The sequence below is a fragment of the Ornithorhynchus anatinus genome, chromosome 3 (genome assembly GCF_004115215.2).
Source record: "Ornithorhynchus anatinus isolate Pmale09 chromosome 3, mOrnAna1.pri.v4, whole genome shotgun sequence".
NCBI lineage: Eukaryota > Metazoa > Chordata > Mammalia > Monotremata > Ornithorhynchidae > Ornithorhynchus > Ornithorhynchus anatinus.
Genome location: NC_041730.1, coordinates 128887482 through 128914769, shown reverse-complemented (window position 1 = coordinate 128914769; position 27288 = coordinate 128887482). Strand labels below are relative to the sequence as shown.

The following is a 27288-nucleotide window of genomic DNA, read 5'->3' as shown; positions in this document are numbered from 1 at the left end:
CTCAGTTACCTCATGTGTAAAATGGGGATTAAGACTGTGAGCCCCACATGGGACATGGACTGTGTCCAACCTGCTTAACTTGTATCTACCCTAGAGCTTAGAACGGTGCTTGGTACAGAGTAAGTGATAACGAGTACCATGATAATCATTAATACGTGGCCTGCAGCCCCGCCTTCTCTGGGTGATTATATTCCATCCCACGGTCCGCGGCATCGACACTAATTGTGGTGTTCATTGAATGCTTCCTATGTGCCAAGAACAGTATAAGCACTGGACTAGATACAAGATAATCAGGTTAGACCCAGTCCCCGTCCCACACTGGGCTCGCAGTCTAAATAGGAGGGTGAACAAGTATTGAATTCCCATTTTGCAGATGAGGAAATGGCGGCCCAGAGAAGTTAAAGGTCTTTTCCGTGGTCACACAGCAGAACACAGGTCTTCTGAATCCCAGGCCTGGGCTCTTTCCACTAGGCCACAGCAAATAGTTCCCAAGGGGACTTTTGAAGCTTTTACTACCGTGAAAAATAGGGAGTCTTCAGAAAACAGCTCTAAATCCGGCGTGGGAATGAGAGAACAGACCCTTAGAAAGGGTTATCTGAGCAGTGAAGGCATATACCCAAGGAGCTAAACTGTGTAAAGATTAATTTCTTGAAGGTGGCCATTCTTATGAAGCCCTGACTTTACATTCTTGCCCTGTTTTCCAGGCCTTATTGAGCCTGGTTCTCTGGAGGAAATAGGCTCCAACCAGAGTTTGGAAGAGCCAAATGGACACCCCAGAATGCCTATTTTTGAGGGAGAGGGCGCTAGCCAGATAGTCACAGTTACCACTCTGTCATGGCTTCTGAGGAGAAGAAAGGTTTTCCAACTGGGAAATGGGAATTGTTTGCCCCTCTCCTGGCAACGGTTCAAACGGATTGCTGGTCACCAGCCAGACATAAGCATAACTGACAATTCTCTCCCATCCACACAGGGAAACTTTTGCGTCTCTTCAGGCTCTTCAGCTAAATCGATCCCTCCAGGATATTCATTCAATAGTATTTATTGAGCGCTTTCTATGTGCAGAGCACTGTACTAAGCGCTTAGAATGCACAATTCAGCAACAGATAAAGACAATCCCTGACCATTAACGGACTTACAGGCTCATTGGGGGAGACATAATGTTGGCATTTATTAAGTGCTTACTATGTGCAGAGCACTGCTCTAAATGCTGGGGTACATGCAGGGTAATCAGGTTGTCCCACGTGAGGCTCACAGTCTTAATCCCCATTTTACAGAAGAGGTAACTGAGGCACAGAGAAGTTAAGTGACTTGCGCACAGTCACGCAGCCGACAAGTGGCAGAGCCGGGATTCGAACCTATGACCTTTGACTCCCAAGCCCGGGCTTTTTCCACTGAGCCACGCTGCTCAGACCGAGAAGAGCGTAAGCTGGGACAGTATGGCTCCTTGGAAAGAACATGGGGCTGAGAGTCAGGAGAGCTGGGTTTGAGTTCCAGCTCCCCCACTGACTTACTGTGTGACTGTCACTTCATCTCTCTGGGCTGGAGTTTCCTTGTTTTTAAAATGGGGATGAGATAGATCGTGAGTACCGTGTGGGAAAGAGACCGGGCCCTATAGCACTTACGTCAATATCCATATACTGTATATACTGCATACTGTATACTGTGGATATACTGTATATATTTCCCCTAGCCACAATTAATTCTAATGTCTATCTTTCCCCTGTCATATTTATCGAGTGCTTACCGTGTGTAGAGCACTTCACCAAGTACTTGGAAGCGTACAAGACAACAGAATTGGCAGTCACATTCCCTGCCCGCAACGAGCTTGCAGTTAAGAGGGGGAGACAGACATTATTGTAAATATATCATTTACAATATATAATTGTAGAAAAATGATCTGGGCTATACCACTGATTGATTGATCAATAATCTCTTATCTACTCCTGCACTGGGCACGTGGCAAATGCTTAATAAATGACAATGCGTGTTCATGACAGGTATAGCCATGGCTGAGGTGAAGCAGCATGGTCTGGCAGAAACGACGCGGAACTGGAAGTCAGAAGAGTCGGGATCTAATCCCAGCTCTGACGACTGACTTTCTAGGTGACTCTGGACAGGTGATGTCATTTCTCTGGGCCTCAGTTTCCTCATCTGTAAAATGAAGGTGTCATATTTGCCCTCCTCACCTTTTAGATTATTAACCCCATGTAGGGCAGGATGTGATTACCTTCTATTCATTCATTCGATAGTATTTATTGAGCGCTTACTATGTGCAGAGCACTGTATTAACCACTTGGAATGTATCATTCGGCAACAGATAGAGACAAGCCCTTCCCACTGACGGGCTTACAGTCCTTGCATCCACTCCGGCACTTAGTATAAGCTTTGGCATAAAGTAAACATTCAATAAGTTTCATAATAATTAGGGAGAACTCATCTAATAATTTGCTTTTACTGGGACCAAAGGGGAAACTGTAGAGGAATTATCATCTTCATTTTATCGATGAGAAATTTGAAGTCCATAGAGGCATAGGGGCTTATCAAAGGGAAATGGCAGGCAATGTTTAGAACTCAGAGCTTGCAGATTCAAATAGAAGGTTCAGATACCTCATGAACCATGGAATGTTGATTTTTCCCATCAATGAACTTCTTATGAAAATATAAGGATTTATATAATCAGATCAATCAATCATATTTATTGAGGGCTTACTTAGCATAGGGCACTGTTCTAAGCGCTTGGAAGAGTACAGTGCAACAATATAGCAAACACATTCCCTGCCTACAATGAGTTTTCAGTCATTTAAGAGTATTTAGTGTATGCTTGCTGTGTGCAGAGCCCTACACTAAAAGCTTGAGAGAGCACAATACAATACTGTTAGTAGATACATCCATGCCCTCAAAGAGGTTGCAGTTAATCCATCAATCTATGGTATTCATCGAGTGCTTACTGTGTGCAGAGCACTGTACTAATCGCTTAGGAGACTACAGTATAACAATATAGTTGACGCAGTCTAGTGGAATGATCACCTTCCGCTCCTCGCACAGTGTAGGTGACCGACTGATGGCACTGGAGATGAGGATGAAGAGGTTGCGATTGCTCGTGGCCCCTGAGAAATTGGCTCTGACACATGGTTTCCGTTTTGCCAACGATTTTCAATCATCACTGCAAAAATTCTCTTTGGTTCGCACACTTTAAATTCGACCGCTTCACGTTTATAAGTTTCACTCCGCCCTTTCTGGACGCCCCTAGGGAACGCCCTTCCTTCCTCATATCCAACGGATAATTACTTTCCCATCTCTTCAGAGCCTTACTGAAGGCACATTTCCTCCAAAAGGCCTTCCCTGAATAAGCCCCCCTTTCCTCTTCTCCCACTCCCTTCTGCATCATCCTCACTCCACTTATCCATCCTCCCTCCCAGGCACACAGCATTTATGTACATATCGGTCATTTATTCATTTATATTAATGTCTACCTCCCCCTCTAGACTCTAAGCTCACTGTGGGCAAGGAATGTCTCTGTTTATTGTTATTCTGTACTCTCCCAAGTTTCTAGTCCAGTCTAGTCCAGTGTTACGCACAGTAATAAATACGATTAGCTGACTGCATTTAATAATGATACCTGTGGTATTTGTTAAGTGTTTACTACTTGGCTAAGTAGAGTGCGGAGCACTGGGGGCAGACTAAGCCCCCCTTTTCCTCTGCTCCTCCTCCCCTCCCCATCACCCCAACTTGCTCTCTCTGCTCTACGCCCTCCCGTGCCACAACACTTGTGTATATATGTACAAATTTATAATTCTATTTATTTTATTAATGATGTGTATAGATCTATAATTCTATTCATTTATATTGATGCTACCGATGCCTATCTACTTGTTTTGATGTCTGTCTTCCCACTTTTAGACTGGGAGCCTGTTGTCAGGCCAGGATTGTCCCTATTTGTTGCTGAATTGTACTTTCTAAGTGCTTAGTACAGTGTTCTGCCCACAGTAAGTGCTCAATAAATAGGATTGAATGAGTGAAAGATCAGACTCAGCTCCCGTCTCTCCTAGGGCTCACCCTGTAGCAGCAGAGCTTTCCTCCAGCAAAGAGTCCGATCCATCTCCCATGCCGCTCCTCACTCTCTGCCCCGGCAGACACAAGCATCGGCTTCCACCGAAAACCGGACTCGAAGGAGCAGAGGACTTCACTGCCTGCCCCACTTCCCTTTGGCCCGGGCCCCGGACACGTAGGTCGGTGTTTATTTGCACAGCTGAACTTTTGGTGGTTGCTATTTATCTTGGGAACAGAACCGGGGCTCTCACGACAGGTATGTCTCCATGGAATAACGTGGGTATTTCTGGGATCTGGACTGCCTGAATTGTGAGTATGTACTGAATGTCCGAAGACTTCTCTCACAATTTGCGTCACCCGTCTTAGATTTACCGTGACGCGGAGGGCTCCGATAACGACATGCAGGCTGCTGTTTACCAGGGTTGTTATGACGGTAGCATTTAAACACGGAGTCCTCCCTTCTGCCCTGCCTGGGATCGGTCCGAACTGCGTTTCTTACAAGGCTCCTTGACTTAATGATGGCATTCGTTCAGAAACCTTTTAGGTTCTAGAGTCCAACACACTTGAGATCTTTAATTCAGGAGCAGTTAGAAGCAGCAGGGTCCGGTGGATAGAGCCCGGGCCTGGGTTCTAATGCCAGCCTCGCCACTTGTCAGCTGTGTGACCTTGGGCAAGTCACTTAACTTCTCTGTGCCTCAGTTACCTGATCTATAAAATGGGGATCAAGTGTGTAAGCCCCATGTGGACCAGGGACTGTGTCCAACTTGATTATCTGGTAGGTATCCTAGCACTTAGCACAGTGCCTGGCACATAGTAAGGGCTTAAAGGTACCATAAAAAAAAAATCTGCTAATGGAGAGATCTTCCTCCACCCCAAACCCAAAAGTAAACATGCTTAATCTGTGGGACCTAGTGGGAAGAGCAGAGAACCAGGAGGCAGGAAACCTGGGTTTGAGTCCCAGTTCAGCCACTGACCTGCTGTGTGTCCTTGGGCAAGTGACTTAACCTCTCTCGGCCTCAGTTTCCTCCTCGGTAAACTGGGGATGAAATTGATCATGAGGCCCATCAATCCATCAATGGCATTTACCGAGTGCTTGTTGTGTGCAGAGCACGGTACTAAGTAATCGAGAACGTACAATGTGATAAAGTTGGTAGACAGACCAACAAGATCAGGGATGATATCTGATCTGATAAGCTTATATCTTCCCCAGCACTTAGCACATAGTTAAAGCTTATTAAATTCTACAATCAGTTTTTATCTTTGCATTTTTTATCACCTCTATTTTAAGGTATCCTGGGGTGAGTAGGCAGTGTGAGGAATGCCAGGTTAGGAAGCCGTGCCACGCTAGGGTGGAACGGGACAAGCTCTGTTGAATGAAAACAAACCAGTCAGTCCTAGAAAATCCCTGAGAATAGTATAGCTGGTATATTTGGTTTGGTTTCCCAACTGTGGAGCCAGAACAATCTCTGGAAATCTAAATCCCCCTTTTGATTTTTCAGTTTCTACCTGGTCTTTCTTTCAGAATGTTCTGGGTGGCAAAGGTTCAGTTTGTAAACTGCCAGAGGGCGACAAGCTACCCCACCACCTCTGAGAACAGCAGAGGAAACTAGGGCCATCCAAGTTTTATTCATAATAAAAAAGTCTTTTATTTTATCTGAAGACAAGGGAATTTGAGAGACGGGAGATGCTCCCGTACCGTTTCCTTCTGTTTCTGAACAAAGGAGAGGATGATTAATTGCATTTTTATGTAATCAATACTGGGGCTTTTATGTTGCATCTTCAATACTGAACAAAACTGTAGAGGCAGCACCTGTGAGGTAATGAGGCCTTTCCACTGAAATATGTGGCTGAGAGGGTCACTCTTCTATTTTGCTATAATCAAGCCAAAATGCTTTGGTCCCCTGAGACGCATCCTAAATGGGCAGGCTATTCCGTGTAGGGCATCAGCTTTACCTTAGCGAAACAAAGCACCACAGGAAGGTAATGTAGGAGGACAATACGATCGTGCTTAAGTGAAAACAACAATAGTCAATCAAATGGAGCAACGATATCCTGGATCCAGAGAGACCTTTGGGGAGCAAATCCACTTAAGAAAAAGCAAGTGGATCTTGGGTCAAAGAAACTTCTGCAATTTGCTGCCCAGAGTTTCCAAACTTGAAGGTTGGCCACACTGAATGTTACCTCTTAACAGCCTTTAATGGTTTCTCGGAGACCAGCCACCAGGTTCTATCGTGTGTGGGGACAAGACCTGATTCCACCCAAAACATGAAACCTTTATTCTAAGCATGAACGGAATCCAGATGAGGCAGTTTTCACAAAACAGAAATGTCTGATCTCTGTAGTTCATCTATAGTATCTTTCTCCATCAGAATATCTTTCATTCATTCGATCACTGTGTGCAGAGCACTGTACTAAGCACTTGAAAGTACAGTGTGGCAACAGATAGAGACAGTCCCTACACAACAACGGGCTCACAGTCTTTGTATAACACGGCCTACTTGATCCACACAGCATTTCCGCACATATCTGTAATTTATTTATTTCTACTTATGTCTGTCTCCCCCTCTAGGCTGTAAGCTTGTTGTGGGCAGGGAATGTGTCCGTTTATTGTTATATTGTCCTCTTCCAACTACTTAATATAGTGCTCTGCACACAGTAAGTGCTCAATAAATACAGTTGAATGAACGAATGGCGGGAGTAGAGGGGGAGAGAAGACAAGCACTCTTAAAAGACCCGAGAAAATATGCTTCTATTAACTGGAGGTTTGAAAGAAATTATATCAGCTCCTGCAACTCCCTCAGACCTAGGTCTGTGTCTTCAATCTTTGAGGTTCACTCTTCCTCGGGGTATTCTGCCAAAGGCTCTGGTCACATGGCTCATTAAAAGAGCTTCTTTGTCTTTCCAGGGGGCCTCAAATATATAAAGCAAAATAAAATGCAGAGGTGTAGAGGAAGCCAATCCTCTCTATCCTCACAACCACGCACCCTTACATTCTTCAGGTTCCTTCAGGTCTGTATAAGGGCTACTCTTGCGGTTTTCCAGGAAAGAGGCACTCCTGTTTCTTCTGATGTGAAACACAAAGGCTCAGCTTCATTCGCATAAACTCTGCGGTGTCCTGGATCAATCCCATTTTCCACATGATGCGCTTGCTGGAATTTAGAAGGACCCAGCAGCAAGTATGACTTACCTGAGTGCAGAGTGCAGCCTAAATGAGATTTTGTTTGCTAAATTTGTTTAACCTAGTTATCTAGAGCACATAAAACACTAGGTCAATAGAGTTTAGTCAGAATTGAGATGTGTTCCGACTAAATACAATTTACAGTTCTAGAGAGTGGCTTAAACTGGAAAATCCCAGGATTCTGAACAGAGCTCTGGGATACAAGATAACCACGTCGGATAGAGTCCCTGCCCCTCAACGGGCTCATAGTATTAGAAGGCGGGAGACCTGACATTTAATCCCGATTTTACAGGTGAGGAAACTGAGATAAGTGAGTGACTTGTCCAAGGTCACGCAGCAAGCAAGTAATCATAATAATTGTGATATTTGTTAAGTGTTTACTCTGTGCCCAGCACTGAATCAAGTTCTGGGGTAGATGCAAGATAATCAGGTCCCATATGGGACTCCCGATTAGACCGTAAGCCCGTCAAACGGCAGGGACTGTCTCTATCTGTTGCCGACTTGTTCATCCCAAGCGCTTAGTACAGTGCTCTGCACATAGTAAGCGCTCAATAAATACTATTGAATAAATGAATGAATGACTCCCAGTCTAAGTAGGAGGGAGAACAGCTTTGAATCCCCATTTTGCAGATGAGGGAACTGAGGCACAGAGAAGCTGAGTGACTTGCCCAAAGTCACACAGTAGATCAGTGGCCATGTCAGGATTAGAACTCAGGTCCTCGTCTCTCCAGTCTGTACTCTTTCCATTATAGAATGCAGGTCCTCAGATTCTCAGGCCCTTGCTCTTTCCATTAGGCCACACTAATAAAGTTGATTGGACTCTTTTTGAAAACTTTTTTATTGCTGCCTAAAGAAACCATCGTTTTCAGTAGTTAACAGACTTCATTGATGTGACCGATGAAAAATTCACGTGACCTGCACATATATGGATTTTTGGCCACGTCTAGGAGATGCGGTTCGACTGATAACCCCCATACCCAGACCATCATTATTAAAGGCTTGTGCTCTGTATCGCTACCTGATGCATGAAACTCCGCATCAACACTCCATCAAAAAAATTGGGGGATTCCTGAATTGAGGAAGACTGCAGCTTCTGAGAAAGAAGTCTCATCCCAATCACAAGTCCGGCTACGGGGGATCAGAGAAGCAGAACGGTGTGGACCTGGGATTCAGAAGGTCATGGGTTCTAATCCCAGCTCTGCCACTTGCCTGCTGGCAAGTCACTTACTTCACTTCTCTGGGCCTCAGTTACCTCATCTGTAAAATGGGGATTAAGACTGTGAGCCACATGGGACAGGGACTGTGTCCAATCTGATTTGCTTGTAACCATTCGCTTAGTACGGTGCCTGGCACATAGTAAGCACTTAACAAATACCATTATTATTATTATTGCTATTATTACAGTAGACGGAACTCTGGCTGGAATAAAAGTGATGGATACTTACCTGCTTTAAGTGTAGGCCTTTCACCTTGTCCTTAACTATAGAAAGCTCCCAGACGCACACGACAGAACTGGTTCCTGATGTTACGATAGTCGTCGGCGTGGGGCATACGACACAGAGACACTTGCCCCAGTCTGAAGTGGTTTCAAAAGTCATGGAGTTCTGCAGGGAACAAACACACTGGAATTCATCTGTGAGAATTATTAGTTTGGAAGCAACAACACCTGGTAGAGATTGTAGTTTCTAGAGCATCAGGAGGCTTAGGTCAGAGAGGTGGCGTCAGCCTCGGCTCACATAAACTGGAAGATGACCGTTCATATCTTCTCCAGATTTTAAGCTTACGAAGCCTCTGGTCACTCTCAAGGAAAGTTGCTATGGGAAGGCTGAAAAACGTAGAATTCAGCAGATTGGGTCAGGGGAAATCTCATCTAATCAGAAGCAGTTTCAAGGATTCCTAAAAACTGATCTCAAGTCATTGAAATTCAGAATTAACCAGTCAATTATTGATCATCTACTGTGTATAGAGAGCATTAGGCTTGGCAGAATAAACTAGGAGACATGCATCTCTGCCTTCAAGCGATGTACAGATTTACAAGAAAGCAGCATGACCTAGTAGAAAGAGCACAGGCCTCAGAGTAGGAGGACTTGGGTTCTTAACCCAACTCGGTTGCTTGTCTCCTGAATGAATTTGGGCAACCCCTTAACTTTTCAGAGTCTCAGTTTTCTCATTTGTAAAATAAAGATTAAATCCTCCTCCCTCCTACTTAACTGTGAGCCCCATGTGGGACAGGGATTGTGTCCAACCTGATTATCTTGCATCTACCCCAGCACTTAGTATGGTACTTGGCACATAGTAAGTGAACAAATACTATTATTATTATTCATAACCATAATAACAATAATCCAAAAGTTCCTCTTTTTGTGTCTAAACTCTGACACTTAATTTTTGCACCCCCCTTTCCAGATTCTAGGTCTGTCTCTAAAATATAGATATACGGTATTTCATCTGCCTCTTGTCAGCTGTGTGACTGTGGGCAAGTCACTTCACTTCTCTGTGCCTCAGTTCCCTCATCTGTAAAATGGGGATGAAGACTGTGAGCCCCATGTGGGACAACCTCATTCCCCTGTATCTCTCCCAGTGCTTAGAACAGTGCCCTGCACATAGTAAGCGCTTAAGAAATACCAGCATTATTATTATTATTAAGGATGAGGGTGGATACCAGCTAATCAAGTTGGTCACAGCCCCTGTCCTACATAGGCCTCACAGTCTTAATCCCCATTTTGCAGATGAAGTAACTGAGGCATAGAGAAGTTAAGTGACTTGTCCAAGGTCACAGCAGGGAATTGGCAAATCTGAAATTAGAATGCGGCTCATTCTGACTCCTTCTACCCACTAATGATGTAGGCCATGCTGCTTCTCATGTACATATATATAGATGCACCAACTCACCCTGCCACGTTTTCTGCACATGAGGGTGCACCCCCAGGGACCTAGGAGATGCAATTTGTCCAGTAACCCCTTTACTTAGAATTAAAGCCTCAAGCTATGTTCCGCTCTTTGATGCAACAATCTCCCAGTCTACACCCACTCCAAGTTGACTGGGGAAATGTGTAGAAAAGGATTAGCTGATCAAGTGATAACTGGCAGAAATAGGGAAGATTGGAAGTCTGAGGAAAATTCTATCATCAACATCAATTTCCATTCCCGATTTCTCAAAGAAGGAAAATGTGATTGGTATATATAATTCAGAATATGGTCTTGCTCTCTTTGAGTTTACAGTTTTTTGGCTAAGGAGGCTTTGGTCATTTTGAAGGGAACAAAACCTCACAAGAGATTTCTGACAAGGGGCTGTCTGAGGCAACGGATTTTAAACTCACTTCGCTTTTAATATGAATGCGGTTAGGGAAGTGTTCAAAATTCTAGTTCCTGTAGTAATGGGCCTGGGAATACCAAGACCAGTCTGAAGCATTTCCTTCCAGTTCTCACCAAGGACAATAGAAGCCAAAAAAATATTCATGATCGTCCCATTTTTCCTTAGAATTTAATTGAGGTTTAGTTCAGCTATTTCATCCCACTGTGCCAGTAACAATAATCACTGCTCTCGCTGCTATTATCTCAGGCACCTGGGGATTAAGTGATTAGCAGTTTCAAATCCGTTTGCACAAACATTTCTAAATAATTATAATGATAATAATAGCAATAATAATAATTATTAGTATAATTGCTCACTAGCCATGTTTTCCAAAAGTTCGTGACTCTGTGAACTCAAAAAATAACAGATATTTCCCTCTGGAAGCAAGGAGGTTCTATTTGGTAAACGACAGAATCCTTCCAGTAAAGACCAAATGATCATCTGTCTAAGCCTCCTAGACAGTACATGTGCCAGGGCACAGTGGTAACCCAAAAGGAATTCACAGATGATCCTGTCCTGATCCTAGCAGAAAAGTTCGGCGAGATGTAATATCCGAGAGTGGCCAAGAGATACCGGATCCGCGCCGCGTCTTATGAAAGAGGAGTTCGGCCCGCTCCAAAAGCCACACTGCGCTTGTTGCCTTTGGAAAATCGTTCACTGTGCCCATGGCAACAGCTGTCAGAGGTTCTCCCTCGCTCTCCCCAACACGCTCCCCTCCCTCCAACTTTCCCTTTCTGGCCGATGCAGACCTTACTGTCAAAAATGCTTTCCGCTCAGACTCCAAAATAAATCAAGAGCTTTGAGCTGGCCCAGGCTCTGAGAAGATCAGCCCTGAATGAACCCCGTGGCCTCAGCAGTCCTGAATCTCAGCAGTGGATTGGGGATACCACTGAGAATACCTCAGGTGAGGAAGAACAAATGCAGTAGTAGCCTCAGAGAGATTTTGTTATCAAGAGAACACCGCTGGTGCTTTTACCTGGACCAATCTTCCCACTCTTTTCAGGATTTTTGCTTAAAATGATGGCATGGAGAATTGGAACAGGAACTTTTACCAGTGGTCTCTGACTTTCCTTAAGCCTTAGGATGAAGTGGGAGATCCCCAGGGGCAGCACACTCTTCGCCCTTCCGCCTTCCCATGAAAAGATCTCTCTGCCTCTCTCCCCTATCTCAGACACCTCTGTAGCTGATCTGAAGAACCGAAAGAGGGAGTTAGCAGGATTCGAACACGTTTTCCAGTGGTCCTGCACTAGCTTGTATTTCAGAATCCTGATCAAGGAAAGAAGAGTTGATGAAGGGGGAGTTAAAAAAAAGGACTTGCCAAGGTCACACAGCAGACAGACAAGTGCCAGAGCCCAAATTAGAACCCAGGTCTTCTGAGTCCCGAGCCCGAGATCTTTCCATTAGGTCAGGAAGTATTCTCCATTAGAATTTGAATGGCTTCTTATGATATTAGAATGGCTTCTTATGCACTAAAGTTTGGGACGGAGTGAATTCATCCTACTAGAATGTAATCGAAGCAGTGAGCAAGATGTGTGAAAAGCTTCACCACTCACATCCCCCTTCATAGAGGACTAAGCCCTCATTTCTCCTACCTGCCCTCTCCTCTGTGTCACCCGTGCACTTGGATCTGTCCCCCTTAAGAATTTGCTAGTTACCCCACCCCAACCCCACAGGACTTAGCTTTGCGCTCTGTCATTTCCCCTCGCTGCAATTGATTTTAATGCCTGTCTCCCCTTCTAGACTATAAGCTCCTTGTGGGCAGGAATCATGTCTACCAACCCCGTGGCTTAGTGGCAAGTGCCCGGGCTTGGGAGTCAGAGCTCTTGGATTCTAATCCCGGCTCTGCCACTTGTCAGCTGAGTGACTTTGGGTAAGTCACTTAAAGTCTCGTTGCCTCAGTAACTTCATCTGTAAAATGGGGATTAAGACTGTGAGCCCCACGTAGGACAACCCGATTACCTTGAATTTACCTCAGCGCTTAGAACAGCGCTTGGCATATAGTAAAAGCTTAACAAATGCCATCATTATTATTATTACTTTACCAAATACTTGGTATAGCAAACTGCCCATGTTCATTGATTAATTAATTCATTCAATTGTATTTATTGAGGGCTTACTGTGTGCAAAACACTGCACTAAATGCTTGGGAGAATGGGAGAATATGATCAACTGACACATAGTAAGCACTTAACAAATGTCACTGATTTATCCCAATCCCTGCCTTTTCACTGTTTCTGTTGTTTTGGCAGAATGAAATGCTCTATAGACATGTGACTGACAGTACTGGGAACCAATCTGATACCTCAAATCAGTGAATCTTCAATAGCTTTAGTCGAGACTGTGATTCCTTTTTTTAGGTTGTGAGCCCTTTTTTTAGTCTATGAGCCCGTTGTTGGGCAGGGATTGTCGAACTGTACATTCCAAGCGCTTAGTACAGTGCTCTGCGCACAGTAAAGGGTCAATAAATGCGATTGAATGAATGATATAGCTAAAGCAAGTTACTGGGGTTCTACAAATAGCTTGGGTTAGGCTGACCAAATATTTGGCAGCCTAAATCCAGACTGAATTGCAGGGCACAAGGACAAGAGCAAAGACGGGGATTCTCAAAACCAATCCCAGCTCTGCCACTTGTCAGCTGGGTGACTGTGGGCAGGTCACTTCACTTCTCTGTGTCTCAGTTACCTCATCTGTAAAATGGGGATTAACTGTGAGCCTCACGTGGGACAACCTGATTCCCCTGGATCTACCCCAGCGCTTAGAACAGTGCTCTGCACATAGTAAGTGCTTAACAAACACCAACATTATAAATAGCGAGGCAGGATCCTAAAAAGTGAAGTTCTAGAATTAAGGTGGCCTCCTGGCTTTGAAGCTAAGCTCAGCTCAACACAAGCTGTCCGTGGTGAAGGTCTGTGAGGAGAAAAGGTAATGGATGGGCATTTACCCAGGCTGCAGCTGTGCGGAGAGCTGAAACGGGGGACCGGAAGCAAAGATATAGGGTAAAAAAAAAAAGCATCAGACAATTCTGCCTGTCAGCTGAATGTTGGGATTCAGTTGCCACGGAGAAACCGATCAGGTGCCTTGCAATCTAGAAAACAGCAGCTTTTTTCGAGGTAAAGCTTGGCAAGGATCATGAGAGGGAGGCCGGAGTGACTACAGTGTCAGGCACGCAAGCAACCAATAAGATAGCGTTGGTCTCTGTAGTGTCTAGGCAGGGCATGGAGTCCTACGCTGGCATTTTCAACCACACATAAATCATGAGTAAATTTTACTGTCAGTCATGCTTTCTGCAAGGCTGACAACTAGATAGATAGATCATAGATAGAGAGATAGATAATATCTATACATACCCAATTTTCCAGGATTCTTCGTACCAGAGATCGACGGTCATTTTCTTCTTCTTCTTATCATTGTTACTATATTATTACTGTATTTGTTAAGCACTTACTATGTGGGAGAAGCAGCATAGCTTAGTGGAAAGAGTATGGGTTTGGGAGTAGAAGGTTGTGGGTTCTAATCCCAACTCTACCACTATCAGCTGTGTGATTTGGGGCAAGTGACTTAACTTTTCTCTGTGCTTCACTTATCTCATCTGTAAAGTGGGGATTAAGATTTTGAATCCCAAGTTGGACAACCAAATAACCTTGTATCTGTGGCTCAGTGGAAAGATCCTGGGCTTGGGAGTCAGAGGTCATGGGTTCTAATCCTGGCCCTGCCACTTGTCCGCTGTGTGACCCTGGGCAAGTCACTTGACTTCTCTGGGCCTCAGTGATCTCCTCTGTAAAATGGGGATTGAGACTGTGAGCCCCATGGGGGACAACCTGATCACCTTTTATCCCCTTCAGTGCTTAGAACCAGTGATTTACACATCGTAAGCGCCTAACAAATACCAGCATTATTATTACCTCAGTGCTTAGAACATTGCTTGGCACATAGTAATAATAATGATGGTAATTGTTAAGCACTTACTATGTGCAGAGCACTGTTCTAAGCGCTGGGGTAGACACAGGGGAATCAGGTTGTCCCACGTGGGGCTCACAGTCTTCATCCCCATTTTACAGATGAGGTAACTGAGGCCCAGAGAAGTGAAGTGACTTGCCCACAGTCACACAGCTGGCAAGTGGCAGAGCCGGGATTTGAACTCATGACCTCTGACTCCAAAGCCTGGGCTCTTTCCACTGAGCCACACTGCTTCTCTAAGCGCTTAACAAATGCCATCATTCTTCTTATTATTATGTGTCCAGTGCTGTTCTAAGCACTGGGATAGACACCAGTTAATCAGATCAGACACAGTCCCCGCCCCACAGGAGGCTCACAGTCCTTTGAAAAAATTTTGGTTACCCCTGAACTTAGGCAGCGTCATTAAGTCTAAATTCTATATGGAGAAATGAGAAGCCACTTTGCAGTTGGGTGCTGGACACCGAGATATTTTTCTCTCCCCAGGAGAGTGCCACTGAAGGAACGAGGCCATAGATAGGAAGACCCCAACATCTGGGAACTCTGTGTAGAATACACCATCCCCATGACCACCTTCCTCCACTGACCTTGTCGGATCCATAATTTCCCAAGCAGCAGGTGTAGTCATCAAAACCCCAGCTGAAGGTCTTGTTCCACTGGTGTGGGATCAGCACTTTATTCTTCTCCACAGCTAAAATGCTTTTCTCCGTAGGGACTATGTGTCCGATGGCTCCTTTGGGGGACTCTGACCCGGGAGAAAAAATGAACATATCTGCCACATGGTTAATGGGTAGACCATTCTGAACAAAAACAGCAGCAGAAGTCATATAGAACACATTTCAGTGACTCTTGAAAGAAAAGAGCGTATCTGAAAAGATCATTTAATCCATCACCAACACACACACACCCAATCCACAAAAGCAAACGAATGGACAGACATTCCGAGAGGTAAAATGTGCTTCACTTACGCAGGTTGGGAAATCACTCCTTCTTTATCTAAGGAAGCGTCTCTAAAGGGCAGAATTTCACTCCTGCCAACCCTGAGCTGTGAACTGCTGAAAGGGGAATGGTCCAAGGCTAAGCAGACAGGAAGTGACAGTTTCTGGGACTTCCTGCAGCTTGCACTTGTGCCAGCTCCATTCCGCCAAGAGCCTAGCTGAAGGGGTAGATCCCGAAAGATTGAGGAGAGAGTGCCTTCTCCCTCTCCCCTTTGGTGAGGGAGGAACACTTCTAGTGCCTTATGGGAGTCGATGAGGAGCATTTTAGACTGTGAGCACATTGTTGGGTAGCGATTGTCTCTATTTGTTGCTGAATTGTACTTTCCAAGTGCTTAGTACAATGCTCTGCACACAGTAACTGCTCAATAAATACGATTGAATGAATGAATGAGTGAAGGTCCTGATAATCTCAGGTCTCTTCCAGGTAAGGAGCCACACCTCCTTCTCACCTCCGTCTAGTTGGGTTCTAGTTTTGTGCTCTGTCTAGAGGACCAAGTCAACAAATGTTGTCATCTGGCTGAAAAACTGACTGGACTTCAAAATTTAAAAAAATTTCATTTTGAAAATTCCCATTTCCTTCAAGTCCGAATTTTAGAGGCCTGGCACATTATTTGCAGCCATGTAGTGTCATGAAAACCACATCATAATTCCTCTCAATGGCTTGGCTTTTTACATGAAAGAAACATGGCCCAAGCTATAATGGCAAGCCGTAGTAGAGATGGAAGATAACAAAACTCTCTTAAAAGCCAAGGCTTAACTTTTTCAATAGTATTTATTGAGTGCTTACTATGTGCAGAGCACTGTACTAAGCGCTTGGAATGTACAATTGGGCAACAGAAAGAGACAATCCCTGCCCAGTAGCGGGCTCACGGTCTAAACGCAATCAATCCAGGCTGACCTCCTCCTTTGACTTGAATCCCGTGTGGCACAGGGACTGTGACCCACCTGATGATGCCGGTCTCCGTTAAGCACTTACTGGGTCCCAGGCACTGTACTAAGTGCTGGGGTGGAGCCAAGCGAATTAGTTTGGACACAGTTCCCATCCCACTGTCTTCATCCCCATCTTCCAGATAAGGGGCTTGAGGCACAGATGAGTTCAGAGACTTGTCCAAGGTCTCACGCCAGACGGGGGGCAGAGCTGGAATTAGAATCCAGGTCCTCTGACTGCCAGGCCCGGGCTCTTTCCAGGCCGAGGGAGAAGCCCTTACCAGATGCTTATTCTTCCTACTTGGTTTGGGAAGCTTAGCCCATCTTCCACCACATTGGACATCATCCACCAGCTTTTTAATTTTTTTATGAAGCCTCTATTACTCTCTTTCAGCAGCAGATGTGATCGTCTTGGCCTGCCCAGTGGATTCTGCTGATTGGCTGTTGGATATAAGGATCTACAGCTGCTACGGGAAAGAATCTAACTCGTTCAACATGGCGATGTCCCTACCTGCTTTCGCTTCTTTACAGATCACACCTCAGAGATGAGAGATCTACATGAGGAAGTGAAACACCAACAAATAACCCAAATTGTTTCCAGCTGGCCAAGGATGACCTCAGAGGGAGGTTTTGGGGTGCTGTCAGGGTATAGGATTTGCCCAAGAGTCCCAATCAGCTTGTGAGAGTGTGCGATCCTGGATTTCGGGGTTCATCCCCTGGGTTTATGCTGTAAAAAGGGAGGTCTGTCATGACCCATCACCTCAGAGAGAGACACAGAGGCAGGTCTGAGGCCAAAACAGCATGGGAGGCAGCCTGGCATAGTGGATAGAGCATGGGCCTGGGAGTCAGAAGGTCATGAGTTCTAATCCCAGCTCCGCCACATGTCTGCTGTGCGAACTTGGGCAAGTCATTTGGCTTCTCAGGACCTCAGTTACCTCATCTGTAAAATGGGGATTAAGAGTGTGAGCCCCATCTGGGACAAGGGACTGCGTCCAACCTAATTAACTTGTATCTACCTCGGAGCTCAGAATAGTGCCTGGCACAGAGTAAACACTTAACAATTGCCACTTAAAATAAAAATAAACAGTTCTGGAGAGTACCTCTGACTGTAACCGGAGAAGGCTTCAGATTCTGCAGGCTGGAGAGAAATGAATGGGGTTGACCGGCTGGGCCGGAGGAAGCAGGAGTGTCTTTTGCTGGTGATGCTTTTCCTTGGGCAGTTCTGGCCGGGTGAGGTTTGGTGAAAAGCTGGAGGGCAAAGGAAAAGTGTTACGATACAGGGGTCAGCAAGAAAGATAGTCAGATGCAGGTTTTAGCAGCAATACGACTTCACTTTTTTTTTTTTAATAGTTTTTTTTAAGCGCTATGTGCCAGGAACTGCACTAAACCCTGGGGTAAACACAGTCCATATCCCACTTGGGGCTCATGGTCTTAATGCCCATCTTACAGAAGAGGTAACTGAGGCCCAGAGAAGTGAAGTGACTTCCCCAAGGTCACTTAGAGAAGTAGCGTGGCTCAGTGGAAAGAGCACGGGCTTTGGAGTCAGAGGTCATGGGTTCGAATCCCAGATCGGCCACTTGTCAGCTGTGTGACTTTGGGGAAGTCACTTAACTTCTCGGTGCCTCAGTTACCTCATCTGTAAAATGGGGATTGAGACTGTGAGCCCCACGTGGGACAACCTGATTCCCCTGTGTCTACCCCAGCACTTAGAACAGTGCTCGGCACATAGTAAGCGCTTAACAAATACCAACATTATTATTTTTATTACTTAGAGAAGCAGCGTGACTAGTGGATAGACCACGGGTGTGGAAGTCAGAAGCACTTGGGTTCTAATGCTAGTTCCGCCACTCATCTGTTGTTTGAACTTGGGCAAATCACTTCACATAGCTCCTCCAAGAGACCTTCCCCAACTAAGCTCTCAGTTTCCCTTTCTCCCTTACCCTTCTGCACTGCCCATGCAACTAAGATTTACAATCCTTTATTCACCTCTCCCCTATAGCATTTATGTACATATCAATAATTTAATTTATTTGTTTGTATTAATGTCTTTCTCCCTCTCTAGAGCTCACTGTGGGCAGGGAAAAGACATAAGCTCGTTGTGGGCAGGGAACATGTCTACCAACTTTATCATATTGCACTCTCCCAAGTGCTTAATAGAGTGCTCAGCGCACAGTAAGTGCTCAATGAATGTGATTGACTGATTGATGTGAGTAACTCATACTAAGTACCCAGGAGAGTACGATACAAGAGTTGTTAGACACAATTCACACTCTCACGGAGCTTACAATCAATCAATAGTATTTATTGAGCAGTCACCATGTGTAAAGCACTGTACTAAGTGATCGGGTTGTTTGACACGACCCCCTCCTTCAAGGATCTTACAACCAATCGCTGGCATTTATTATATGTTTACTGTGTGCAAAACACTGTAACAAGCACATGGGAAACCCCTGACGTGACAGTTTAAATGGAAAAATAATAAATGGAAAGAATTTACTGTACCTGTCTTGGGACCTGCCCAAAATTACTGACAAACCCCAGGATGGTGTTTTTAATTATTGGGTCAGTGATATTGTTCAGATTGACTCTGTTGCCATAGAAGTACGGGTGAAAGGTATTGATGGCTTCTACTGCTGCTGGACCATGCTGTTTATAGCCAAAAATCAGATCTATCCAATGATGGAGGTGGGCGCTAACATATTCGCTCTCCAGGGCCTGCAATAAAACAAAATTCAGAGTGAGGCAACTCGGTAAACGTAGCATCATATTTGGCGATAAAAGCAAGCATCCACTTTTAAATGAAGTAACAGAAATCCTCTCAAATTGGAAACCTAATCTCCTTTTCCCATTACAATCAACCCAGCACACTACGTTCAGTAATTCTGACCTCCATCAAAAACTTATGTTTGGATGGCTTCGATCTGCAGCGGTCTTGGTCTGCCTTAACAATCACCATGTAAACCCCAGTCAGTGACCATCACCTTCCCTTTCAGTACAAAAATGGACATGAAATGCATAGGAAACACTGTTGCCTAGTGGAAAGAACACAAGCCTGGTAATCTGGAGACTCCAGTTCCAATTCTGGTCCACTGCTTACCTGCTCTGTGATCCTGGATAAGTCACTTCACTTCTCTGTGCCTCAGTTCCCTCATCTGTAATGATTTCATACTTGTTCTCCCTCCTTCTTAGACTAGGATCCCGACGTGGGCTATGGTCTTTACTTGATAATAACAGTAATAATAATGGCATTTAAGTGCTTACTATGTGCCAAGCACTGTTCTAAGCGCTGGGGTAGATACAAGGAAATTAGTTTGTACCTCATGGGGCTCACAGTCTTAATCCTCATTTTACCGATGAGGTAAGTGAGGCGCAGAAAAATTAAGTGACTTGTCCGAAGTCACGCAGCAGACAAGTTGCAGAGCCGGGATTAGAACCCACGACCTCTGACTCCCAAACCTGTGCTCTTTCCGTTAAGCCACGCAATGATTGCATTATATCACCATTATTATTATTATATGCGCCCCAGTGTTTGGCACATGGCAAGTGCTTAAAATATTGCTATTATCATTATTATTATCATTTTATTCTGAGTGATATTATAATAAAGTATTAAACACTTTTTTCTCTACTTTACCAAGCTCCCTGCCTTAGTGAAACCTTATATTTCTTATAAGCTTTTACTATCTATAGATTTAATCTTTTCTAGTGCTAATTTATAAGGTCCAGATTTAAGAATTGTTTTCACCCTGAAATAGACACAGCTTTTAATGTTCCGATCCAGGGAACAATTTTGAGGAAGGAATTAGATCCAAATGCTTCCAATGAACAGATTTGCTTATCCCAAGCAAGGTCGCTCTCACCGGTTCTTCTTGACCTAGTTCTCTCACTACAAGCTAGGCGGAGGAGAAAGAATTGAGCATCCTAATAAATCAGGGTAATAAAGGCAATTTACTTTTATGCTCGGTGATCTCGTGGAGTCCAAGGACCTGAAGAATTTTGCAGAAATGGTAGGTGTTGGTAATTCTGTGTGTCAAGGTGGGCCAGTATTAAAATCACCATTTGCCTGAATGGCAAATGAAAACGAGAAGCAGCATGGCTTACTGGATAGAGCATAGGCCTGGGAGTCAGAAGGACCTGGGGACTAATCCCGATTCTGTCACTTGTCTACTGTATGATCTTGGACAAGTCACTTCAATTGTCTGGGACTCAGGTATATCATCTGTAAAATGGGTGTTAATATTGTGAGCCCCATGTATCACATGGGCTGTGTCCAACGTGATTAGCTTGTATCTACCCCAGTGCTTAGTACAATCCCTGGCACATAGCACTGAATAATCACCATTTAAAAACAAAAACAAAACCAAGGTCTTCTGATTCCCAGTGCCAGGCTGTTTTTCACTCACCACGCTGCCTCATTTCTGGAGCTGTTGCTATCTCACAAGGCTTATTTAGTGGACCCAAGACAGTTAGTCTGAGTCAGAGTGTTGAGAGATCAATCTATCAATCTCAGGTATTTATTGAACCCTGACTGTGTTCATAGCTCTGTATTAAATTCATTCAATCGTATTTACTGAGCGCTTCCTGTGTGCAGAGCAGAGCTTGGAAAGTACAATTCGGCAACAGAGAGAGACAATCCCTGCCCAACAAAGGGCTCACAGGCTTGAAGAGTACAATGGAGTAAGTAGGTGTAATTGTAGAAATGTAACAGTATTGACTAATCACTTAGTGTTCATAGGGGACTGTATTCAACACAGAGAGAGAATACGCAGGTAGGACTTAGACATGGTCCTTGTCCTTTGGTTGGGGAGATCACAACCTAAGAGTACAATTGAGGAGAAGGGAATGGAGATGGCCACTTGGGGAATGATAAAATATTAAAGCACACACACAATACCCAAGCTAAAAACGAGATCATTTGACCACTGTGGACAGAGGAGCGTTTTCAGATTACTCAGGGCTCACTCCGAGTCCAAGGCACATTCACAGCCAGTATGTCTGTTATAATGCATTAATGTACTCTTCCAAGAGTTTAGTACAATGTTCTGCATACAGTCAACATTAGGTAAATACAAATGACTGCCTGAGAGTCTTACCAAGATTTTGTGGAGATCTCATGGCATTTGTGCTCATGGGAGCCGCTTTTAAACAGACATGATTTTTGCCTTCAAGGAGCTTACACTCTGGCTGGGGATATCCAGCTGAGGTACAAGGTTATGCAAACCTGCTAAGGTCTCATGCTAGAGGAAGCAGCGTGGCTCAGTGGAAAAGAGCCTTGGCTTCGGAGTCATGGGTCATGGGTTCGACTCCCGGCTCTGCCACTTGTCAGCTGTGTGACTGTGGGCGAGTCACTTAACTTCTCTGTGCCTCAGTTACCTCATCTGTAAAATGGGGATTAACCGTGAGCCTCACGTGGGACGACCTGATTACCCTGTATCTCCCCCAGTGCTTAGAACAGTGCTCTGCACATAGTAAGCGCTTAACAAATACCAACATTATTATTAGAGGCCATGCTAGGTTTCCATCCCTTCCCCTTTCTCTTGGAGACCATGAGAGCAAATTGGGGTAGAAGGGAGGAGAGGACCATAGAGTTTAATCCTCTGCATTCAGGACTTCCATACAACCAGTTTCAGAGTTCTGTTGGATTTATGCTGCGTATTTGATTGAATTAGTTCCAACTCAGAAGTGCGTATATTGAATCAATCAACAGATTCTATTCATTGAGCACTTATTGTGCAAAGCACTGTACTAAGTGTTTGGGAGAGTACTATATGACAGAGCTGGGAGATAGGTTCTCTGCCCACAACAAGCTTACAGTCTAGAGGGGAAAGATAGTTTCATTAGAGAGCTAATTTGACTGGTGCTCAGAGACGAGAACAGTTTAACCAGGATAGTCCCAATTCTAAAACATTGGTGTATTTTTCTAAAATTTTCCTGCTCATTGTGAAATAAAACAGAACACAGATGCCATCTAGATCATAAGCAGTAAGTACTTCAATTGGCTGGTCCACAGTATCTTACTTAGAGCCTCAAGTCCAATACAATAAAAGACAGTTTTGCAGGTGGGAATTACTTTCCAAAAATTTCAAGCCAAACTAAAGCACATAGACAAGAGGGCTGAATGCTTATTGCCTCTTCTAGATCACAAAAGCTCAAGAGATAATGATTTAATGCAGGCTCTATGATAATAATAATGATAACAGTATTTTTAAACTATATTTAAATAATAATGATTGTATTTGTTAAGCGCTTACTATGCACCAAGCATTCTTCTAAGTGCTGGGGTAGATACAGGATAATCAGGTTGTCCCACGTGGTATTTTTAATCCTCATTTTACAGATGAGGTAACTGAGGCACAGAGAAGTTAAGTGATTTGCCCAAGGTACAAAGCAGATGTGGTGGAGGTGGGATTCGAATCCGCATCCTCTGACTCCCAAACCCGTGCTCTTTCCACTGAGCCACACTGCTTCTCTTGTTAAGCACTGTGTACTAGGCACTCTACTAAGCACTTGGGTAGATTCAAGCTAATCCAGTTGGACTCAGTCCATGTCCCACGGTGGGGCTCACAGTCTTAATCCTCATTATATAGATGCAGTAACTGAGGCACAGAGAAGTTGAGTGACTTGCCCAAGATCACAAAACAGACAGATGGCGGCACTGGCATTGGAACCCAGGTCCTCTGAAGCCCTGGCCCATGCTCATTCCTCTAGGACAAACTATTTGTTTAACGATGATGATAGCATTTGTCAAGTGCTTACTATGTGCCAAGCACTGTTCCAAGCACTGGGGTAGATAAAAGGTTATCAGGTTTGTATATATTATTTATCACCCTATTTATTTTGTTAATGAGGTGTACATCCCCTTGATTCTATTTATCGTGATAATGTTGTCTTGTTTTTGTTTCGTTCTGTTTTGCTCCGCCATCTGTCTCCCCCGATTAGACCGTGAGCCCGTCACTGGGCAGGAATTGACTCTATCTGTTCCCAAATTGTACATTCCAAGCACTTAGTACAGTGCTCTGCACATAGCAAGTGCTCAATAAATACTACTGAATGAATGAATGAGTGAATCAGGTTGTCCCAGTTGGGGCTCACAGTCTTCATCCCCATTTTACAGAGGAGGTAACAGAGGCACAGAGAAGGGAAGTGACTTGCCCAAAGTCACACGGTGGCAGGGGCGGGATTAGAACCCACGACCTCTGACTCCCAAGCCCTTGCTCTTTCCACTAAGCCATGCTGCTGGACCAAGCTCTAAGACAGATATACTATAAGCAGATCAGACAAAGTTGCTGTCTCACAGGGAGCTCACAGTCTAAGGGGAAGGAAGAACAAGTATTTTTATCTCTGGTAAGTGAGAAAACTGAGTTCTGGAGAAGTTAAATGACTTCCTCAAGGTCACATAGATGACCAGCGGCAGGGCTGAAATAGAACACAGGTCCTCTGACTCCCATGCTGGTTCTCTTTCCCTCAGGCCGTGATCCTTCTGGAAAAGACCTCCCTTAAATAAGCACAAGATGAGAAAGAAAAGGGAAGCAACAAGTCTATTAATAGTAAGCAGGGTGACTTCACTTCTTTCTAGTTGTGGGAGGATGATCTTGAAAGCAGTGTGGCTCAGTGGAAAAAGTATGGGCTTGGGAGACAGAGGACGTGGGTTCTAATCCCAGCTCCTCCACTTGTCTGCTGTGTGACCTTGCACAAGCCACGTCACTTCTCTGCACCTCAGTTACCTCATCTGTAAAAGACTGTGAGCCCCGTGTGGGACAGCCTGATTACCTTGTATCTATCTCAGTGCTTAGAACAGTGCTTGGGGCATTTTTTTAACAAATGCCATAACTACGATTATGAAAGTTTACTTTCCCAGAGTTATTTTATGACCAGGGCTTTCCATCTCCTCAGGCAGAACACGAGTCCAAACCCCTTTGATGCTACTTATTCTAGCTCTCAAATTGGTGTCTCCTTTGCTGAATCGAAACAACGTCAAAGGGACATCTAAGCCTGGGTGTTTGGTGACAGGCATTATGTCCTTTGAAGAGACACCAGATCGCTATTCCAAGTCTGAAGTTTCAGGCCAGCCCAAGGTTCAGAAGCGAGGCTTAGATGAGGAAAGAATAACAGAGTCAGTTTCCATCGCCGATACCTCAGAGCACAGGCCCCAGCCTCCCATCCCTGCCTCCGCCGGAGAAGTGATCGAGGGGATCCAGCCATTTGAATTTCTCCCGAGAAAGGCGATATCTGGAGAAAAGCCCCGCTCATGACTGGGATTCAAAGGTATGGCTTCCAGTGCTGAGCTGCTTCTCAGGGGCATGGGGGAGCAGAGGGGACCAACACTGACCTGTCTGTGCAAGCTGATGAACTTCTGAGCATCTCCTTCTGCCCACGGAGGAAGGAGAACATCGCTCAGGATTGTTCCATCCTGCATCCGGCCTGCAAAGGGAGTGCACAGACAGATGTAAACCCGGAAAAATTGTCAATCATCAGCAATTTATTGAGCAGCACTTACTTCGGGCAGAAAATTGTACTTAGCGCTTGGGAGAATACAACAGAGTCGCTAGACCTGTTCCATGTCCATAACAGGTCTACAGTCTAGAGGGGCGATTGGGTAGTAATATAAATATTTTGTAATATCTAATTTACAAATATGTACATAAGTGTTTTGGGGTTGAGGGTGGGGCAAACATCCAGGGACAAAGGTCACAGATCCAAGTGCATCGATGACACAGAAAAGAGGGCTTAATCGGGGAAGATCTCTTGGAGAAGAGGAAGTGACCGTATATAATGATAACAATTGAGACATTTGATCAGCGCTGATTATGTGCTAGGCATTAGGGTGGATAGAAGATAATTAGGTCAGACACAGTCCCTGTCCCACGTAGGACTCCCAGCCTGAGGGGGAAGAAAGATTCTTAATCCCCAGAGGAAACTGAGGCACAGATAAGTTGTGACTTGCCCAAGGTCACCGAGGAGGCAAGTGGCAGAGCTGAGATTTGTGGTGAGCCCACAACAAGCTGCCTTGTTAGTGGCTGTTTGTGATGCCCAAAACAACAAAAAAGAGACTGGCAAAGGCACTGATGGGCTCTACCTGAGACAGGTGATTGCGGACCTGTGGGGGAGGAGCATGGAGGGAAGTGTGGCTTTCTCTCCCTGTTCTACCCAGTAACGGGCCTGGACCAAACAAAGACTGCCACGCGGAGCCACCGCTGCCATGCCTAAGGCAGATAAGAGTGATGATGGCATTTGTTAAGCACTTACTATGTGCAAAGCACTGTTCTAAGCACTGGAGAGGGTACAAGATGACCAGGTTGTTCCACGTGAGGCTCACAGTCTTAATCCCCATTTTACAGATGAGGTAACTGAAGCACAGAGAAGTTGAGTGACTTGCCCACAGTCACACAGCTGCCAAGTGGCAGAGCCGGGATTCGAACCCATGACCTCTGACTCCCCAGTCCGTGCTCTTTCCACTAAGCCAAGCTGCTTCTCTGCACAAGGCACACAGAGGCAGGAGAAGCAGCAGAAGAGTAGCACTTGGAAGCAGAAAGAAGCAGCGTTGGCGGGACGGGCTCCTTTGACCAGCAGACTGGTATTGGACCCTTGGTGGCGTGGAGTGAGTGTACGTATCACTCCCTTGCACACTGGGAAAATCAAGTAAAACACTTTCCACAGCGACCTCGGTGATCAGAGCTGTGATTTTGACTTCTACTATGTGTCATCGAGGCTACCCAGGTCCAGGAAGGTCCTGACTGGTACAAAATGAGGCTCGAGATAGATTAACCCCTGGGTCTTCTAATTTCCAGTCCTGGGCTTTTTCCACTTGCCATGCTGAAGGAAGGCGTGTGTCTGGTTAAAATGAAAATAAACCGAACTAAACTCAGGATGTTTGGTTAGGCCAGGCAATTTGAGAGGATATTTTTGCCCTGGAGCTTGGATTGAAAGTTGTCCTGATCACCAGGACCACACATAATCACCAGTGAAGGGGGATTCTTTATTTTTATTGCCAGTGACTCTACTGTGATTGAGCTTTAGTTGAAGCCCAGCTACTCTGGGGACAGAGTAATTCTCACTTTTAGTTTCTTAGCCCCCTAGAATAACTATCTCCATTAAACACACGCAAACTCAACAATTTTCCTTTTTTTCAAATAGGCTTTCTGCACCAAGTAGGCTCGTTGCAGGCAGGAAATGTGTTTACCAACTCTGTTGCATTGTACTCTCCCACGTGCTCAGTACAGTGCTCTGCACACAGTAAACACTCAGTGAATGCCAGCAGCAACCGCATGGCGAGAAGTAGCATAGCATAGTGGATAGAGCATAGGCCTGGGAGTCAGAATTTCATGGGTTCTAATCCTGCTGTCTCTGCTACCTGTCTGCTGAATGACCTTGGGCAAATCACTTCACTTCTCTGGGCCTCAGTTACCTCATCTGTAAAATGGGGATCGAGACTGTGAGCCCCTGGTTAGACTGTATCTACCCCAGCTTGATTGTAACCACCCCAGCGCTTAGTACAGTGCCTGGCGCATAGTAAGCACTTAACAAACACCATATCATTATCATTATTATTTTTGTTAATACTATTGATTGATTACATCAGATCTGCGTTTCACCTAAATGAAGAAGACACTCAAATTTACAAGTGCCTTCAGGAAGAATGGACACCCATGGAAATTACCTGCCCTGACATTCCCTGCTGCTCCTGTTTCTCTACCAAACTTTGTCAGCCTATAACGGGACTCGGTTATATTACTATTATATTATATTACTGTCAGGTCATGTGACCTGGGCCCTAATCTGGGCCGATCTACAGAGTCCTTGACTTATTAACCATCTAATGTAACCGA

The 27288-nt window shown here is 44.9% G+C and overlaps 1 protein-coding gene across 3 annotated transcripts in view; it reads right to left on the bottom strand.

Moving 5' to 3' along the window:
• The window catches only part of WDFY4 (WDFY family member 4), a 404782-nt gene that overhangs the window by 25404 nt on the left and 352090 nt on the right, over nucleotides 1–27288 (bottom strand). For 2 of the 3 annotated variants that reach the window (XM_029060697.2, XM_029060698.2), the window contains exons 53-57: nucleotides 24792–24883; nucleotides 18965–19177; nucleotides 17563–17710; nucleotides 15125–15309; nucleotides 8674–8832 (exon numbers count right to left, since the gene is read on the bottom strand). In XM_029060697.2, the coding sequence (XP_028916530.1) occupies nucleotides 8674–8832; nucleotides 15125–15309; nucleotides 17563–17710; nucleotides 18965–19177; nucleotides 24792–24883 (797 nt within the window). The remainder of the gene's footprint in view (nucleotides 1–8673; nucleotides 8833–15124; nucleotides 15310–17562; nucleotides 17711–18964; nucleotides 19178–24791; nucleotides 24884–27288) is intronic. The other variant, XM_029060700.2, reaches the window with a different exon arrangement.